Here is a 20,454-nt window from a genome sequence, read left to right on the forward strand (position 1 = left end):
TATTCCGCTTTAAAATTAGCGCACACTCGACGCGAACTAATGGCGGACCGTGCGAGTCAACTCGACGAGGGGTGACATCGAAAACCCAAAATCAAACGAACGGAAAAGCAGGAGAACACAATAAGTACAAACTCGGGCCATTACACCGACACTTCATTCCTGAAAATAGACCACGGGCTGTCTACTTGAGATCGCTCGGGATATCGGGAGGGTTCGCCAATGGTTACATACAACCGCCGCTCGGTAGAGCATGCTCGAGGAACCCAAGAATTGCCACCGATTTGCTGCACGTGACTATGGCTGACAAATGGGTAAGGTTGGGCGATTGGTGGCGAATATCGCTACCAGCATTACCGAGACCAGTGGCCCAAGTAAAACTCCATACCAATGCCACGGCTTCGTCGAGCACATTGCTGGCTTTCTAATCTAATTTAACGCCACACGGCGGTGAGACAGTGCATGAGCGATGTAAGCTAGATGGGGGGTTTTCGTGGGAGCAGTATTTCGACCAGTAATTATCCTCACTTGAGTCACAACCGATGCCGATCCTCGCCATCCAACCGTACGGGCACAAAGCAACGTGATTTTTGTTTTTGAGGGATAAAAGCGAGTTGCGAGCGAGTCGTGAAGGGCTCTCGTTGGATTTGAAGAACCTCATTACGGGCCGGATTTGTCGCTACGCTCGAGACTATTACTCAGCGAGTTAAGCATCCTCCAGAATTGAAATCGATTTGTCGACATCTGAACAACGAGCTCTACTGTGTTGTAGGGATTTTTGTTAATGAACCAATTTGAGCGTAGAATCTTTGGGATACAATGTCTCGGAATAGGATACACACCAGATGTGTTTTACGCTGCCCGAAGCTGTACAGAAATAAACTTTGAGATGAGTTCTTGAATAGCGTTGAAACTGTATTTTTTCAACATAACTTACTGAATTTTCCATTCAGCGAGCAAAAATACAGTACACGAATAGGCGATAGGATATCTTTTTCCATTTCGTTGCATAATTTCTTAATGATATGCCAATTTTATCACCACCAGATGGCAACGCAGCGCTATCGTAAAATCGATTCCCGATTCCCTTGCGGTGGCGTCGCGATTATGCGCTAACTTTCGCCCAACGTTCGCCTCCACCGCCATCATTAGGTGAGCGGGAGTCAGCGCGTTAATACGACCTAAAACAGCCCCATTATACTACGGGGAACCCTCTCTTCCTACCATTTTGTTTTTTGAGCTCAACCGATGGTTGGTGTGATGCCACTTTCTTCCTTCCGGAATACGAATTATCCACGAGTGTCCAAGAAGCGGAGAAGCGAAGGTACTACTGTGTGAAAGCAGACACCAGCAGTTGTGCATAACCATCGCTTACCGATGCAAATGAGCTATTTCCGGACGTAAGTGGGGAACTTAAGGTGCACTCACTAATCTTGCAGAACACCGAGCCTCCCCGTAACTGATAAATCGTAAGATCAACGCCTCGACGATATCACATCCGATACGATCGCCGTACGATCGTTGCGGTTCCATGTTCCCTCCCCAAAGGAACGCAACAACGAATCGTGAAAGCGCCAAACAGCGAAAGGCCAAAAGCTTCATCGGACTTTCGCGGTTCGTTGGCATTTCCATCGATGGCAGTACGCGACATTAGCAGCAACATAATGCAAATAAGCGAATGTCGGCACCGGCATCGATCGATTTGTGCATTTTATGTGTCCGATTGCACGCGCGTGTTTGCCGCTGCGAGCTTCTTATGCGATCTTCGGAGCCTCAATTCACGTGAGGATGGCGAACATACCTCAAACAAGCTTTCCAATCGCACTCTCGCTTGAGCAAACGCTCCCCAAGAAGGCCGGTGGATGAGCTTCTGATAAATGATTTCCTTTCCACCTGCCATTTAAACCCGCACTCGGCCGTTCATTAGTGCGCCTTTGTTCGTTTGCTGTATTCTGAGCAGCACACAAACAACAGCTACAAAAAGGACACTATTCATCACCCACCCAATCGATTAGCTAGGTTTTTTTCTTTTGCTTTCTACAAACCAGCAAAAGCTCGCACCTTCCCTGTGAGAGAGAAGCACGTCGGAGCTGTGTTTTTAACCTTTCGGCACGTTTCACGGCGCAACCGAGCGATTTGCCAACCGTTATCATCACCGTGCACCGTTGGTTGGGGTGCATGAAACAATCGATCGATCGAGCGCAAGAGACGTGCATTCACAGCTGGGGTGTGTGCAATTTCCGTCCGTACCGAAGATCGATACCGTGTGTACCAAGCAGACAGGTCGGTGCATCGAGGTTTGTTGCAGCAATGACGCCACGTGATGAATGTGGTGGACTTTTGGCACTTTCCGATCGGTCGGTTCGCTCGACACACAGGTGCTCCGTAGAGACTCTGAAGAGACCCGTGAAGAAGTGCTCCTTGAGCAATGGCTTAAACGAACCGTTCGCTTGTTGGTCTAGGGAAGAAAAGAACGCGTCGTGGGTTCGCGAAACGGACTCGTTATGAAATTCGCTTGATTAGCAGCGCATAAACAGCAGCCAGCAGCTAGCAGCAGCACGGTTAGGTAACCGTCGGGATCCTGCCGTCAGCACGGTTAATTGAGACGACCCAGGGGTTGAAACGATGATCAGTAGGAGTGATCAGTTGTGCGATGTTGCGGCTGGTACCTTTTCCGGGCTGGGAACTGAGCGGGCGTGAACTGTCGCGGACGGTAATTTACGATCTAGCTGAAATGGTCAATTGTTGGGTGCGATTTGTGTCGGGCCACCGACACCGAGACTTGTGCAGGCATTATTTTAATTCTGAATTCCATACGCGGCAACGATGGGGTGGGTGGTTGCACACTTTTGTGTCAATGCATTCGTCACCTGTTTCGAATTATCGCAGAGAAATAAATAGGAAAGTCAAGCGAGACCAAATTTAGAACACTGAGTCACGATTTGGTTGACATTTTCATCTCATTTACTGTACCGAACTCATCGCAAAATGTTCTCTCTAATCCCGACCTTATCTTAGCGGCATTATAAATCGCCATCCAATAGCTTGTGGACGTCGAATTTATCACGCATTTGGAGCCCGCTTTTGTTTCGACCTTGAGGCAAAGCCGAGCGACAACCGCACGTAATCGCTTTGAGGTTAAGCGTCGTGACGCCACATTTAGACGTCTCACAATGGCTTGTAGGTGGATCAAATTTTCGACCTCCCACGTACGCTTTGAAAAAAAGTTGATCGGCCAGTGCCTTTAGCGAATCAACCCCATAAGAATGTTTGCATCATCCAACACGCCAGTTCGCTTTGAGTGGGCTTTGAGGCGATCTAAAAGGAAAACGCCGGCCAACACAGCTACAAAACGAATGGTTTATTTCTTGTGGCCGTTTGCAAGCTTCCTTATAAAGGATTGAGGCCCTGGTTGAAGATGATGCTGGACGCACGAAAAATAACGTGTACGGGTTTTGTTTTGTTTGTTGGAGGTTTGTTGCAGAAAAACTCGCACGTTTGATTCCCAATACCAGAACATGGAACGGGAACGAAGGCTCTCGGCTTGTGCGTGATTCTCGCCAGGTCACCAGCAAACGAAGAACGAACGTTTATCAAGATGAGCGTGACTTGCCTAAGCCGGCCCTCGGAAGGACGTGCCGGTTTGTTAAAGCACGAAGGCACATTTCGTAACACGCGATCGAAATACGTCCAGAAGTTACCGGAGGTCGGACAGGTTCGGTTTGCTTCTCCATCTCCCTGACCCTGGTCAATTGTATCATTCGCGTCTCATGTTGATGACGTTGTATCGCTCCGGTTGTCGGTGCGGTGCTTTTGTGACTGTTGGGCACTTGTTGAGTGGAGTGCATAACCTCAAACACAGGTCATATGCCAGGTGCCGGTTCCGCCAACGAGTGACTCACGCACGTGATCCAACTGAGAAATGGAACGTTGCTTCGGTGTGGTTTATATTTACGTTCGCAGCGTTCTGTTTTGCACAACATTTCGTGCGGACGAACTTCTAATGCGTATTGCGCGCCTTTCGTCTTTGCTTAGACTTATGAAGGTAAATTATTATCGTTTGGTTTTGGTCGACGGCTGTATGTGTAGAAACCGAAGCTAGAGAATTGCTTTCATGTATTCTAAACGTTCCAATGAAATCCAAACGCGAAAGCGCCAATATCAAGGATTTAAATAGCTGCAAACCGTTTTTCTAAATGCTCAAATTATATACCTTTAACATACACAGCAAGGTTTGTCCACATCTTAAATTTGTTATCAATATTAACGTTAAAACAACATTCAACATGATTTTTCTTCCCTACAAACCGTACACTGACAAAAACGATGTTGTAATCCCATAGGTCCCAAGCTTACCTAACTCTAACCCATCGCACATCTTCTTGCCCAGTAAATGCCGACGAACGGAAAACGGCCGGCATTCTGCCAACACAGAGCAGCCACTTGCCTGTATCGCATTACCCCCATCTCATCTTGCAGGCGGCGTTCTGCAAAAGGGGAAAACACCGGATCATGATCACGAACGTAACATTTCATAAGCGCATCGTGCAGAGTTTGCTGCACCTGACACCGGCCACACTCCAATCGACGGTTTCAATCGGTGAATAGCCAACTCAACCTCGTCTATAATACACAGTTTAGACCCTCTTGGGATGCTACTGATGTGCTGAGGAAGGGCTATAAATCTCAGCCAGTGTCTGTCGTCAAGGTTAAACACTGATCGTCGGGAGTTGCATGTGTGCTGCAAGTAAAGCCTATTCGGTTTGCGTTGATTTGGTGAGGGCAAAGAAAAAATCAACCCAACACAATTTCCCCCGGAGCTAGCTCACGGAAATTTTATATTTCCCGACTTCCTTTAGCTCACCCACCGGCGTTTCGTTGAGTTGGAGTGCAAAAAAAAACCTACAGAACAACACTTCCCAACGAACGGTCTCTCCTGGCTGGGACCGAAAAGCAAACGCACCCTTACGAAATTTGACTAGCCTGTCCCCAAGCTGTGGTTGTTGCCGGGTCTAGGAAAATCCGCACGACGACTTGAAAAGCGTATTTTTAGTTAAGCATACGCTTTTTCGCTCTCCGGGTCTCCGTCTTGAAGTCATATTTTCTCAACGACCCCCTCCTTCTTCGATGGCGGCGTTTTTTTTTATTCTTCTCACCCTTCGCACCCCGAAAAAGAAATCGAAAAATATGTGTCTCTTTACGTCACACCCCTTGCGGTTCCAACCGGTCCGCGGTCTCTCGGTAATGGATGTTTCACGAATCGAAAATACCTCCGCGTTCTGTTACGCAGCTTTGCATTCTATTAGGGGACACTCTTCATAACGTGCGTTAAATTCTCCCGTCCGTTTCGGGGTGTTTGGCTCGATCGTTTTCTCGGTGGATGAACTTGAGCAGGATCGTTTCTATCATCCTTGGCGGTATAACGCAGCAAAGATGGCCGAATTTTACTCAATCAAGCTATTTTTATGAACGTCCCGCTCCCAAATGCTCAAAGACTTTAAAAATTACCGGCTTGAGGCCACACAGTGTGTGTGTGTATGTGTCACCGTTTGCTGGTGTGTCAGCTATTATTTAGAACCTTGAAGCAAAATGCCTCTAATCGATTTGTAAGATTTGGGTTACCTTGAACTGGTTAGTGTATCGTCGTCGACTGATTACGTACCTATCAAAGAGAGAAGAGTAAAAATAATTATTAGCAAAAGATCAGTTTTCTTTACTTGTTTGATTAACATTTCTATCATGATAAAATTTAATACTCTTTCAATATTGAGAATCTTGTAAGAAACCGTTTGAAATGCAACAGAGTCATTCACATTCGACGATGCTATCTATTTTCTCGTGTTATGTTTTACATTCGACAGAAAAATTCCACTTCAGGCTGTTCTCTCATGTGTATATTACGCTGTCTCTCATTTTATCTTTTGCAAACATGCGTACTATATTGATACATTCCTGCACCCGTAAAATGAAAAGAAAACAAACGGAAGTTTAGCACACGAGATAAGATTGCCCATGCAAAATGATGATAATGTTCCTGGCTCGATCAAACCTGGTGCAATTTTAACCGATATTCTACCGCACAAAACGATATATGGTTGATTTCTACCGAGAAAGAAACGTTTATCCATTCCACAAAATAGAAGTGCGTCAAATTACTGTCGCTAAAACCCGACAGTAAAAAAAACGACGGTAAAAGGCATGATTGAAATTCAACATCTTTTTGTTTCTGTACTTCCACGTGAACGTGTAATACCGCAGGTGCTCAACGGTGATGATGCAAATCGTAATTTGATATTGCAAGTACTAGCACCTAGCACCAACACGAACAAGGAAGGCTGGCTTTCAGCCGTCCACACGACGACCATGATGGCCAACAATTTACGCTAATTGGTTCCGTCAGTACGTTTAGGCTTTGTAACTGCCTTATTAGAACCTTCCGCCCTGGCCTGGTCGCAATTTAGGCACACGCTCCGGCACAACCTAGCCAATGATACGGCAGTACTATACGACCGCGAACAGGAAAGACGAGATTATGTCACAACTCTCACGGACAGGTACGGTTCTGGTTCTCGTATGCAGCCCTTTACTGTCACCGTCCAATGCCAGGCTCACTAAACTGACGTGCCAAATAGCATCGTAATCTAGCATCTCAGGTTAGCAAGAGCAATAGTGCTAGTGTTCGTAATGCACGTTTCCCGAGTGTCTTTTGCGCCTGCAGTCACGCGGAAGTTGCCGTAGATCGTCTCTAAACTTAACGATGATGCACGTGGCTATATACATAAGACGGGGCATTAATGCACGTCGCCGATATGGTCATTTTAGCTTACAATGCACGTTCGCTACATGTGTTGAGTGACTGACGAGTGGAAGTAATTTAATGCAGTACATGTGCTGTAGTTGTCTCTTTGTAAGCTCGCTTTTTGTCACTGTACTACTACTACAGTAGACTGTACTACTTTGAATGCTAAGCATAAGAAAACTTGTACAAAATTTCCATCCGTTAGCGAATACTACGTGTCGCTCTTTCAATTAACATATACTTGCCAATGGCTGTTCATAAGTTTGGTTATGTCAGTATTATGCACTGGAATCATGTTCCATAAGAAACATGAGCAAAATATCGCAATAGGTCGTTAATGTGCCTGGTTTCCGTTAGTTTTCACCGCTGGACTACTACGAAAAATGAACACAAAATAAAGCTTTGAACTAGTATCCTTGAGTTTTTTTTTTCTCTCTAAAAATTGAGTTTAATGAGCATCGGAAGTATATTATTCTTTTTTCATCATTTAGGGGCGAGAGAACTAATTTTACATTTGAACCAATGCTTCGCGTTCTTCATTATGCAACGGTTGTCAAAAACCGAACACCTCGTAAAAAAAGACCTTCCAAAAAGAAGATCGCCACGTTGTGCGTGCTAACTGGTTCGTATTATTCGTCTAACTAAACTGCTATTCGACAAAGGCACCTGGCAACATGACACTCCGATTGAGCGCGCATACTCGCCGTGTTCTCCAGTGCTCAAAATCAAGTCACGAACGACATTTTGGTTCCTGCCTTACCCGGTTTCCAGTTCATTCGCGGAAGGTGCGAAAGAGCAAAGCCAACGCTCGCCAATCTAACAGGTCTCAACTGCGTCAGCTAAAGGCTTTCGGAACCGACAGATAAGCTCAGGAGTGATAATTATCTGTTCGTGATTTACGAAACGCTATCTTCTTCTGTCCTCCCCAACAACGTAGACAGGCAGGTAAATCGTGAGCGCCATGATGATATTTTCCACTTCCAGCGCGACCAGTGCTCCATAATTGTGGTGTGTATCGTGGCCCTGGGGAGACATTAGCCCAACATACCGTACCTCCGGCGGTGATGGAAGTGTTTATTGGACGGACATTATGGTGTCTCGAAAGTAAACAGGTCAATTAACACCACGACAAGACGATCGATTCTTATCCGATCCGCAAGGCTACATAAAGCGAGACAAATGCACATCACAGATGCTGCATGAGTTGCATGTTTGCCGAAAACGATTTATGCTCGATGTGAGGTACAATTTTTGCACAGTAGCCCCGCTTATAGCAATGATACTGCAGAGACATATGCTTGATTTATCAATCACACAAAAGATTACCATGTGCAAAAAATGAATAAAAGCCCTAAGTAATTTTGGAGGCTTCAATCACACAAACAATACCTCGCAAAGGCTTCAAGAACACAGTTTACTGACTGTCAAATCGCGTGGATCCAATTCCGACCTTATCGAGCTTTTAAAAGGTGCCTTTTTTCGCGATTTATATACCAGTTGGTGCGAGTTCAATATCCTCTTCGATTCACAAATCACAAATTAGCACTGCAGATTGCGTCATGCCGATTCAAGGTGTCTAAGAGTTTGAGAGCGACGACGACTTGACAGAAGAGACACATGGTTCGGAAAGGGAGACCAACACCGATTCAAAATTGTCGCTGGTCCTCACGAGGGCGATCGTGAGCTTGAATGGTGGCGCATTGGACACCTCCGTCAATCGAATCTGGTCGGTCGCGAAAACACACACAATTTTTCTTGAAAAAAAAAAGAAACTCTCCTAAAAACTGAGACTTGAGTGTTCTTAATGCCATATCGAATCCATAAGGTAACCCACGCAGGCGACGTGGAACCCCCACAGGCACGAAACGGTAGTTGTGTTTGGCTAGCTGGTTGGTGGCATGTGGCACCATTTATGGACACCCGGACTCGCGGATGGGCGTTGTACGAAACCCCCCACATTGATCACTTCCTGGACCGCTTACACACGATCACGCCTTCACGCGCTGCCCGCCGACGTTATTTGCGTATTTTATACGCATTACTAACCTGAGTTCGAATGCCCGAATGAGTCCGTGACGCACGGTTTTGTTCTTTGTTGTTTTATCACAATTTATACAAAATTTAAAAAAACCTGTCCGGTGAATCGAATCTAAAACAGCACGGACGGTTGCGTCTCATTCAAGGTGACTGCGAGGAATTAAGCTTTAGAATATCAGCTAAAACGATCGTTGCTGAATTTTAGCTGATTTTTTAAGCCAAAGAAACATCTGGTTTTGATATTGTTTATCTTCTTGGTTCTTGGTTGCATTATGCCGTCAATGTATGCGTACTTAAAGTACGCCACCTTAAAAAGACTCTCTGGAACGTTACTGCTTGAAGTCATTCATTATCATAGAAACGAGAAGCGAGATCTGATTTCCCAACTGAGCCTCTCAAAACACGTTACGTCACATTTTAGCGGCCGAGCCTCAGATTCCTTATCGGTCGCGGTCGCGCAAAAGGGAGCAGAGTTGGGCCAACACGGCACGATTAGTGTAACAACTCTTAACCGGTGTCTGGTGTTGGTTAAGCACAAGCGAACAAAAAAAGCGCACGTCGACGCTAATTAATACTCCACGTTGCTGGCCTAATTATATTTCACATATTAACCCGTCCGTCATCAAACCTGCTGTCGCGAATCCTCGACGAGGAGCATAGAGAAAGGAATCTTAACCGGTGCCTGTGCAAAAAAAACAGACGATAAGTACGCAACGAAAATGACCCACATTTGAGCGTGACATACCCGCACCCTAACTCGATTTACTTTTCGAACGCTGTGTGATGTAAATACAATATACAATGAAAACATTATGACGGGTATTATTACTGTTCGAAACGTTATTATTGATAGCAATATTTACCATTTGTTTGTTGCTTGATTTTTATTTCATGGGCAGCAACGAAGCAATGTGGTATGATATAAAGTGAACAATAATGAAAAAGAGGGATTTTGATGAAGAATTTTCATTACAATATGCATTAAACGATATCGCTCGGTAAATCTAAAGAGGGCTGTTTTTATTATACCTTTCATTGTTCCAAAAAAGGGCTCTATAAAGCTTCTCAAACTTAAAAAACTAAAAAAATATTTCTCTTTGGAGCATAATAATCACAACCTCTTATCAACCATTACATGCCGAGCCACAACACTAACCGGGTACGGCCTGCAATTGTTTACCATTCTTAAATGATAAAAAAAAACCCTGGTGCAAATCCTGCCGATGTTATCTCGCTTCCGCTGTTGACATTTTTTGGTTATCGGGAACAAATTATCAAAACAGTCCTGCAACACCCGCAAGAACGTAAACGATAGCGTGGATGCGACCCCAATATCAGCGTGTATCATGTCGCATTTTCGCTGTAAGGAATTTATGAATGACTATAAAGATAGCAAAATCGTAAAACCGGGTTTTGTAGAATTGAAGAATACTGTTCGCTCCACGAACCGAGCCATAATAGACCGCGGAGGTAGTTTTGCTTGCCAAAAATCAATTCAAAATGAGCTCGAATCCATTAGGGGTTGCTCGTGTTTTTTACATCTACTCGATCGAGAAGACACAACTCACCGGCGATCCAGTTTGACGCCGCCGGCCAGAGTGCGTTGGACGTTAAAAATATACCCAAGCGCCATGTTTGTGGTGACGTTTGGTGACCACCACCGCGCGGAAACCCGGGTTACATCCCGGACACCCCCGGCAGGATCGTAGTGACAGATCGGAAAATAACCCATTAAGCCACCAAAAGGAGAAACTCTGACGCACACCTTTGAGCACTTCTTATGCGCACGCACACCAGTAACTCGGGATTTAGTGAATTTTTGAGTGAACAGTAGTGCGTTTAGAGTAACATCAGGAGAAAGAAACATTTAGCAAGGGAGGTGGCAAAGAAAAACAGAGCAGACAAACAGCGTGCAGAGGATGCGTCCAAAATTAGAACTGCAATCCACGGTACAGCATGGCCTCGCTCTCCCGATTTTCTTTTCGTTTTTCCTGCAATATCGTGGTGTGTGCGGTGTTACTCTACCCCGGTTGAACTGGGATCTGTGCTCGTATCGGAAGCTGTGCTCGCGAGTGAGCATCAACTTTGAGCAGAGGCCACATGCTCGCACATCGTTGTACCCGTTGGTTTGGTGTTCCGATTGGGGGAGGACTATTTTTAGAAAGGGAGTTTTTCGACGATTTTCCATTGTCGCCACCCAGCTCCATTGGGTGCTGCTAGCGGTTGCTTCGCGGGTATCTGAGGTATGATCTGTGCCGATTCGTTTATTTGTTACTGTTACTGATGATACTTATTTGTTTTCCATGACTACAGTTTACTGTGTATTAGGTTTGAGGCGTTAAGATTTGAATTCATGAAACCATGAACAATATTACAAAATATAAAAAACGATGGACGATACTTGAAAAGCCTCTAAAGAACAATATCTGTCGATCAGTATATCGCAAATATTGTAGAAAATTTTTCAAAAAAAATCATAAATTTAAGATTGACTTATTTATGGAAGACGATATTATCCAATAAAAAGCAAACGAAATATTCTGCATATATTGAATAAGGTCAGTGTGAGAACAATCGTGAAAATAAATAAGGTTTTATTCGTAAATACATCGCTTGCGAGTGAAAATTGAACTGTTGTATACATTCATTGTAAAACAACTACACCTGACCTCGCATCCCATAAAGCTATCAGATCATTTCACAACGATTCTTCCTTAATAAAATCCCCAACCAACGATGAAACGATCTCTCGACCAACGCACCTCACAACCAGTCGTTCCAAACCAAGCTTAGGTAGGTGTTGTGTGCGAACCAAATCAAGAAACTGTACCGGCAAATCAAGACGCACGATGCATGCAACTGATGATGAAAGTATCGCTGGCGATTGACCCTACTCCAACGAACAACTGCAGGCGTTCGATTGGAGCAGGTTTCGCTTAGCGCGGTTCGATCTGTCGATCGTTCACGCCACGGCACATGTAGATTTGTTCGTGTTCACGTTCGTGGCCTTGCTTTTGCGTTCCATACCTGAGATCTTGCTGAGGTGTGTAATGGAGTTGACCTCAAACACCCACAGCAGCCGGGCTAGACTGCGTCATTTGAATACAGCCGGGAGGTTTTGTGAACAGTTTCGCGTTTGTATTCCGCAGTGGAGTGCGCAAGGAAGGTTTTTTAAGGCATTGCGGTGCATTCCGAGCGGTTAATGCAGTTTTCACTACATAGTCACATTCGATCATCATCGTCAAATATGTTAAAAAGTGAAACGAAATAAACATGATCAGGAGTATCCCATTCTGGGTTCATCTTAGAAATTTATATAAATCGAATTTCCCCAGACAGGTGCAAGTCATGCATTGAAGTGATTATTTTAATGGCAATAAATAACCTCAATTCCTGCCTTTACCAATAACCTGTGGAATCATATTTTGGAACCACATAATGTCCCAACATAATCGAGTTTGATTAACTTGAACAACCAGCGCTCATTGTCGGCATTGAAAGTATCATCATACTCTAAAGGTTTTCAGCGAGTGCAACGAAAGATTGCCAAACAATGCACACATTCGGTCGCATTCGGGTGTGCCCCGCAGGACATTCCATTCATGTTGAAGCATTTGAACAAAAGCGGTCTGGTGTATGGGCACACACAACGAGCCGGTCACAGTAAAACTAGCAACCTTGCAGCACGAGACTGTCGGGACGAGAAGATGAATCGGTTCCACGCTTCAAAACCAACATGTGCACATGAATGCTTCCACCACACCAAACGAAAAACCCGTCCCATGTTTCGCCTCGGCTCGCATGGAACGGGATACTGTGTGGGACTGCTTTCTTTTCCGACTGCCTTCCGGGACTTTCTTCGTTCGCCAAGAGGTCGCCTGGCCTGTGTGCCAACCGTGGATGAGGGTGTGAGACTTTCGAAATGCACGGCCCGAAAAAAAACACCCCCCACGGTCGGTTGTGACGACTTCGAACAATGTGGGCACCGAAGGACCGAAGAGCAGCCGGGAGTTAGTTTTCATTATCGCTTTCGGAAATTGAATCATCCAAAATGGCGCTGCTATCGTGTGGCGTTTGTACCGCGCGAGGGGCACGGCTATTGTGCAATGTGCAATTCAACGGCGCATTGATGATAGGATGTGTTTTTTTTTGGAGGATGGATTTATTGCGCGAACGAAACGGACACCGTAAAGAGTTGCCTTGCGCCTTTGATGTTCGCGGACAAGACACGCTCGAAAGCGCGCGAGCGTTTATGATGGCGGGCTCAGTGGTTCAAAAAGAAAAACAAAAAAATGTTAGAAAGACCATAAGCCAGATGAAAAAGAAAGTGGATGTGTCGTGGCGTTTGATGTGATTATGAGCATCCCAAAAGATCCGCGCAGCATCGTCCACCGAGAGACGTAGAGTTCTGCGAAAGTATGCTTCCGAAATTGTGTAAAAACTGATAGAGAGAGAAAAATGATCCCAGCCCAAAATAGATGTTCAGGCGCCGCAGTGCAATTACAAGCTTCTTGCGAATAAAAATTGAGCATCATAGTTGCCTTTGCTCGGTTGTTTTGGGTTGCTTGAGCGAGCGAGCGTTTTGCGGCAAAACTGTCAACTCGCGCGCTGTGACCGGCTAGAATTATATCACGCCGCAGCATGCAGCAAAAGGAGCTCTATTCTATTTTCAGTCCTCCCATGTCCCGACGGTTCGGGGTGTAGAAAAAAAATAGGGAAAACCGAGGGCGCGCGGAGTGGCCAAAAGCTCCTTTACGCACAGCTGCTTCGAGAGCGAGTGTCCTGTGATGGCGGCGGGAAAAACTTCCCCGGGCCCTGACGCAGGGGGCTTCTGGGGACACACAACTACTCGATCGAGAGCGGGCCTTAAATTAGAACCAACCAAACGGCACACATTTTATGTGCCTAGCCCAGGGGTTTTAACGTATGCGATCGTGTCGGCGCTGGTTTTTTTACTGACCTCGAGATCGCTCGACACGCGGATTTTTGTTCCGTCACATTTTTTCCATCGAATGCGCAAACTTACCTTTTCCTTGGCGCGCCCAGCGTGTTTCTGGACGGATTTGGCCAGCAAGATTCCTTTATTTTCTGCCATCCTGCGCTGCGGGGCTCGTATTGCGCGGGTTTTACGGTGAAATATTTGACGGCTGCACGCTTTTCCTTCCCGGGCTGGGAGCGGGAGCAATTTCGTATTCGGCTGCGGCAGAGCACACTCCTCACTTTCTGCACAGCTTCCGATCACCGGATGTCGCTCGGTAGGCCTTTTTTTGTCGAACGCAGAGATCGAGGGAAATTGAAAAACAAAATGCTTTAAACAAAAAAAAACACCCAACCCAATGCACCGCGCGTAAACACACAGACCGGCTAATAACAGAGTATACTGTCAAAGAAAAACAATTTCACTCCCCCTTCCGATCGTTTTCCGCCATTTCCCACATTTACCACACACACACGTGCACGCACACACACACAGCGCAGTTTTCAAGCTTAATTCGATCTCATCACTCCGTAAACGGTGGGAAAGCCAGAAAAGCTGACGAACCGGGAATGAGCGTTGATTTCGGAGGGAAACGCGTGTAAAGGAGGGAAACACTGGGGGCGGAAAATTTGGAACAGAAAATCGATCGGCACAAATATTCAAACCATTATCATCCCTAATCGCGATTCAAAACACAATTTCAACACCGTTTTTTTTTTCTTGTTTCATCAAATTCACACCACACATTTTACCGAACGCACTTTTCCCCGAGATTGCAGCACTCGAATTTATTGCATCCGTACTATCGCAGTTGCATCGCATCACCATGCAGTTGCATTTATTTATGTCTCGTCCACACCAGAATTTTCCCCCGCAAACATGCTCGCTCTGTTTTATCCAGTTTGCTGCAACACGCACGCACGCACACCGTCGCGAAACGTTCGCTCTTTGAGTTGGGGGTGCACAAGAATGCACCTTCGTTATGGAGAGTTTGGCTACGCACCATCAGCACATATTGCACAGTTTAAAGTTGATGATTATTGGAGGTTCAAATTAAAACTGAAGTTGTAGCTAATTTAAAAAAAAAAACAACTATTCTACCCGCTGACACAGTATCTCTCCCTTACGGTAGCGAATTTGCAGGTGCAAATAACAACGCTCATGTAATATGGGCTTCCCAAAAACACAACGAGACGAGTACGCACCCCACTTTTCACCTTTTTCAAATACAGTTCACTCCGGAGTGCGATCCGCGAAAGCAGCGGCGGTAGAGAGCCACCAAAAGCAAAACAAACAGTGCACGCGATGGGCAGCAATCGTGAGCCAAGAGCAAGAGGGAAAGGTCGGAAAAACGATGGGCTTACTTTTGCGGGCTTGAAAACAAAACAACACGGAGGCTGGAACCAAGAAAAGCAATCTACTCTAAGCAAAAACGAGCACAACAAACGCCAGCAAGCTTACGCACGTCGAACGTCAAAGCTAAAACGAGCAAACGCACGCCACCTGACTTTGACAACACGCCATAGACTTCGAGCGCTCTCCTGGTTTGCGTCGCCATCAACCAGCAAGGAAAAACCGCGAGAGAGCGAGAGGCTTATGCTCTTCTCCGTTGCCCTATCTGCACTATGAGAAAGAGTGTCGTAGACCTGCTTTGGTGAAATACAAAAATTATGTACTTTATTTGTCTTTTACTTTTATTATCGAATGAACACCACAGATTGCTAGCAATTAAAGCAAGTATTTTTTTAAAATATTCAGAAATGCTATTAACTACTGCTTTCGTTCAATAGATAGCCTAATTTATATTTGCTTACAAAATTTTGACTACGTTTCATACCAGATGATTCATCCATAGTGATTGCTCGACGTACTTTCTATCTCGGAAACACGATAGATATTAACTCAGTAAAAAATACTATGGGTGGTTCAAAAGACTAAATTATAAACAAAATAAGAATGATTTGTATTTTACTACGGCAGCAGCCACAAATCTATTAACGTCATTGAATCAATTGCAATCCAAACAAAAGGATTAATATTTTCTAAACCACTGAAAGAAGTTCAAATGATACCAATAAAAGATGTTCTACCAAGCTATTTTTGTTATCAATGAAATCAGTATGATAAATTCAATGATATTTGTAATATTGCTATCGGGAAAGATATAAACCAAACAAAATTAGTTGAAACACCAACGAACATGTTTAATAATTGATTCAAGCTAATATTGATGTTGCATAGTGTTCGGTAGCTCAGAGTTTTGACAGTCGAACAGTTTGATATTCTGTTATACATAAAAAGGGGTTTTATCTACCACCCCTGCAATTATGAGCGCGACATTGAAAATCATATACGCCAAGCAGAGCGAACAAGTGTGCGTGATTTGTTATGGAAAAGCAGCTCAGGTCACGCTAGAAACCATTCGCCGGCGCAACCATACGCACACACCCACCAACCTTGTTGCCATGGTCGGCTGTATATGTTCCCCACAGTTTACTGTGTTGGTCGATTTCGATCAAAATGTGTGATCGATTTTCAACAAGTCCGTTACATTTGCAAATGTTTTCTGCGATGCAAATGCACATCCAATGTGGGACAGAATTTAGCTAAAAATAGCTCACGCTATATAAACATAAGCACCTTACTACATGCCATTATGCGTTATTTCGCATCGTTCGTATGCTCGAATGACAAAAATTCATATTTCGAACGAATGGGATATGGTGCATGGGTGTGTAGTTAGGTGTGCATGTGTGTGTGTGTGTGGGTTAAAATAACGAACATCGATGGTGTGTGTGGTTGAGGAACCTTGCGCGTTGCTCGCTGTTGGTCACTCACCAACGGTCTACCAACAGCACGCGCCACGCAAAACTCACTCCACTCACTTTGTCGAGTACGACGAAAAGAGTGTACGCACACGACAGTCGCGAAGCAGGCGTTCACATGAGCAGGCAGCCATTGCTGGCTGCTGTACAGTCATGCAGGTGGTGAAGATGTCTCGAATCCAGTGCATTCTCGATAGTGTGCCTTTTTCCGCGGGGTTTGCAATCGGAAAAGCGGTGCTTTACACCAATGCAGTGGCAGTGCCACTGGTCTGGTGCACGTCCGGCTGGTACAGTGATGCAAAACTGACAGTGCAGTCTTCACACGCCATCGAAACAAACGCCCCGAACGCGAGGTGAAAATCAAAGATGGCGGCTGGACGAAAAATTTTCACAGCTTCTTTCTCTTTCTTCTGCCTTGCCATGCCGGGCACTCAGCGACAAAGGCACCTTCGAAGATCTCTGCCACTCACCACTCAGCACACGCAGGCCCTCACCAATACACCAGTCACAATGAGGTGGGCTTGTTGACATGGTGTGTGCGTGATGTGTGATGTGTGATCTCTTGTTGATTGGTGCGCCGTGTGTGAGTGCAAACGTTACGTACGATCGGAAATGGGTTTTTATCGGGCAGTGCGTAGATGTTTTATTTCTAGGCTGTTTATTCTTTTTGAGATTGCATTTTAGGAAATCTCCTATGCGCAAGCCGGCAATTTTCAAGAACTTGCTCTAGCAACAATATTGGAAGCATTCCCTTTGCCATTCAAAGCGCAGAACGCGAGGAAGTAAACATTCTCACACACGACTTACCCATCAGGCAAAGAAGAGACGAGAAAGAGAGAGCAAAAAAGAGAGCAAGAGATGATAGAGCGCGCACAAAATTATTTGCAAGCAGCATGAAATGTGCGTGCCGTGCATGCACACCATCTAACACTAGGGAGAGTGCATAATGCTCATTAATGAATTGGGATTAAACAACAATTTGAGCTAACTGTAGTCCGAGCCGCTGTCCATCCTAACGCCAAAAACCAAAAGTTTCAATGGCAGAAAAGGCGCGCGCCACCTCAAGTGGTGTGGGTGTGTGTTTTTATGCTGCATTCATTTCATTGGTTGGACGACAGGCCACAAAAAAAAATACTGCTCGGTGGGTCGAATGTCGATCAAAGAGTTACGATTACGAAACGTCGTAGTAGCGAGAAAAACGTAAAAATGATACACGTTTTTGGTGAAAGCATGCGAGACTAGCATTGGATGTTTTGCTACATGCATATACTGTATTCTCAGTAAAAATAATGGTTGAACGATTGAAGAGAGTGCAAATTGCATGTAGTAAAGAAGTATAACAAATCAAAGAGACGACAATAAATTGTTCAAATGAAAATTTATGGCCGATTTTGAACAAAACTTGTAAATGCCGTCAGTAATATCGAATCTTTTGGCATATTTTGAATCCTTCCAAGTTGACATAATTAATGTAGAGATAAGAATATTTACATTATTCTTCTGCTGTTATTGCGATATGACCATACCTCACTCTGTATAAACAAGCTTTGATTTGTCAAATGAGTGGCAATGTTTAATGTGGTTGCAGTTTATGTTAGTCATAAACGTTAGAACTAATGTCTGTTAAACCATCGTCGATGGACAGAATATATGTTAAATATATACCTGAGTGCAACAATAACCTCATGTATAACCGTGTATAATTCTGATCATCTTTTGTAGTTCAGTAATTACACTAGATTTGTCTAGTATATGTTTGTTGGAATTTTTATTTATTCTCGTGTACGTCTTTTATGATAAAAACGTTCGATTTATGCCAGGGTTTTTTTAATATTGCAGCTTAATGGTGCCAACTTTATTGACTACAGCTTTTGTATTAATACATTAGCATTGATGTGATATCATGGTAATATTATTGAATTACGGTGTACGTTGTAAAATCAACTTTGATAAATTCAATCAATAAATCATCTAAGATAATCCAATTTAAACCACAATTTTTTTTACATCAAATTTTCGTCGGAAATCAAAATTGTTATTATTCTAATCAAATTTTAGTTAAAAATAAATAATTTACATCTGAAAACTGAAATCTGTTTTTTTTTGGGCAACCTGACATTTTCCTCCGAAACTATAGTTGAAATTTTTATCTCTAGCTGCTTTCCCGAACAATCACAAAATTTAACAAAAAATGTTCCATACCATTTGTTTTGAAGAATCGATGTCGATTATCATCTCCATTTATTATTTATTTGGCATAGTGTGATTAAGAGTTTTACAAAAAAAATATTACTCGGTTTGGAATGTACAAAAGTTTAATGACATCAGTTAACATTTTTAGTGAGGAAAAATGTTGTTTTAGATGTGAAAGAAATTTAAGTTCTCTAATCATAAAGCATGTGAGAGGTTGACTCATTATTTTCCCAGCGGGCGCGGTTATGTAGAAAATATAATTTACGTGTAACGAACAACGAATTAAATTAATAAACTGAACAGGTACATACTACCGATATTATTTAAACACAAAAAAGAAGAGGTTATAATAATGAGAAGTCAAGTTAAGGCATCGAATCTAAGCAGCATCGTGGTTGGATTTTCCAACCGTTCGTCGTTCATCGATTTGCAGTCATTGCGCGCTTTTCCCATACCTCTCTGAATGCAATATCACACGCACACAGCCTTAAATTGCTCCAAATTGCGTACAATTTTATCGAGCTAAAAGCCTCGACGAAACCGACCATCGTTCTGTTATCAACTCCTGTGCACAGCACATCGTACAATTGCAACTCAACACACATGCCCTTGGGGCGTTGGTGTTGGTGCCTGTAAGCGATAGGTAAACGTACTTACACTCCTATTGGCCCCATGTGCGTGCGTACGAGCGCTCCCATAGCACTGTGCCTAGCATCGTCTATGTGTGAGTGCAAGTGTGCAGTAGGCTTCGCACCGTCCGTCCGTAAAAAGAGATGGCGCTCGTATTCGCTTCCATGCAGCGTTCGTAGCGCAAGCGAGACAGCATGTGCGCGTGTAGCGGTAACAGTGGTAGTGGCTACACCAGCAGCAGCAGCAGCAGCAGAGAGCGCCTTCCACAAAAGCAGATGAGAAGCAGCAACAGCAAGCAAGGTACGAGTTTTGGTGATCGAAAAAATTAATCAAACGGTTTGCGGCCACACATAAGCGAGCTAGCAGAGAAACAGCGAGCGTTTCGCGTGTCAAGTGAACAGTGGACGGCGTATTCACACGGTTAGTAGCGTTTAGGTGCGTTTTCAGCTCCAAAACGTCACGAAAAGTGAACTTCTCGAGTTTCAGTTGCAAGGAAAACTCGATTTTCCAACCCGCTGTACCGGTAACACTGTCGAACCGTAGCAGCAGTGTGTACACGTACTCTTGCCCCCACCGCTCGCATACCCGTTCGTGGCGGATTCGTGCGTGCGTGCCTACGTGCAAGTGGTGAATGTGATCGCGAAGGTTTGTAATTTGCGGTCGAAAGGAAAACGCGCTTCCAGTATTGCGAGAAGCCAGCCAGGTGAACAAAAAAAGTCATAATTCCGATTCCGAAGCAAACACGTTGTCCGAAAAAGGAAGCCAAAGGACCCGTCACTCGCACAACCCCCCTTTCCCGATGAAACTGGACTTGTGCGTCTAATAACCTGCTTTGCTCGATTTTCTTCACCTAACGGAACGGTCCGGGTGTTGAATGGAGGTGGCGGTGTAGTGCGTACATTTCTTTGCTTGGTGCAATCGATGCATCGATATTAATGGCATCTAGGTTCGCATTTTATTTTTTTGCTTTAAATTTTTTTTTGTTACATTCGTCA

The 20,454-nt window shown here is 44.4% G+C and overlaps 1 protein-coding gene across 1 annotated transcript in view; it reads right to left on the bottom strand.

Moving 5' to 3' along the window:
- LOC128727375 (myc box-dependent-interacting protein 1) overlaps positions 1–15,313 on the bottom strand; it is a 32,335-nt gene extending 17,022 nt beyond the window's left edge. Inside the window, exons 1-2 of the mRNA XM_053821286.1 lie at positions 15,176–15,313; positions 13,860–14,094 (exon numbers count right to left, since the gene is read on the bottom strand). Of these exons, the coding sequence (XP_053677261.1) occupies positions 13,860–13,928 (69 nt within the window). The 5' untranslated portion in view covers positions 13,929–14,094; positions 15,176–15,313. The remainder of the gene's footprint in view (positions 1–13,859; positions 14,095–15,175) is intronic.
- Positions 15,314–20,454: the final 5,141 nt, after the last annotated feature.

This window comes from Anopheles nili, chromosome 3 (genome assembly GCF_943737925.1).
Source record: "Anopheles nili chromosome 3, idAnoNiliSN_F5_01, whole genome shotgun sequence".
Taxonomy (NCBI): Eukaryota; Metazoa; Arthropoda; class Insecta; order Diptera; family Culicidae; genus Anopheles; species Anopheles nili.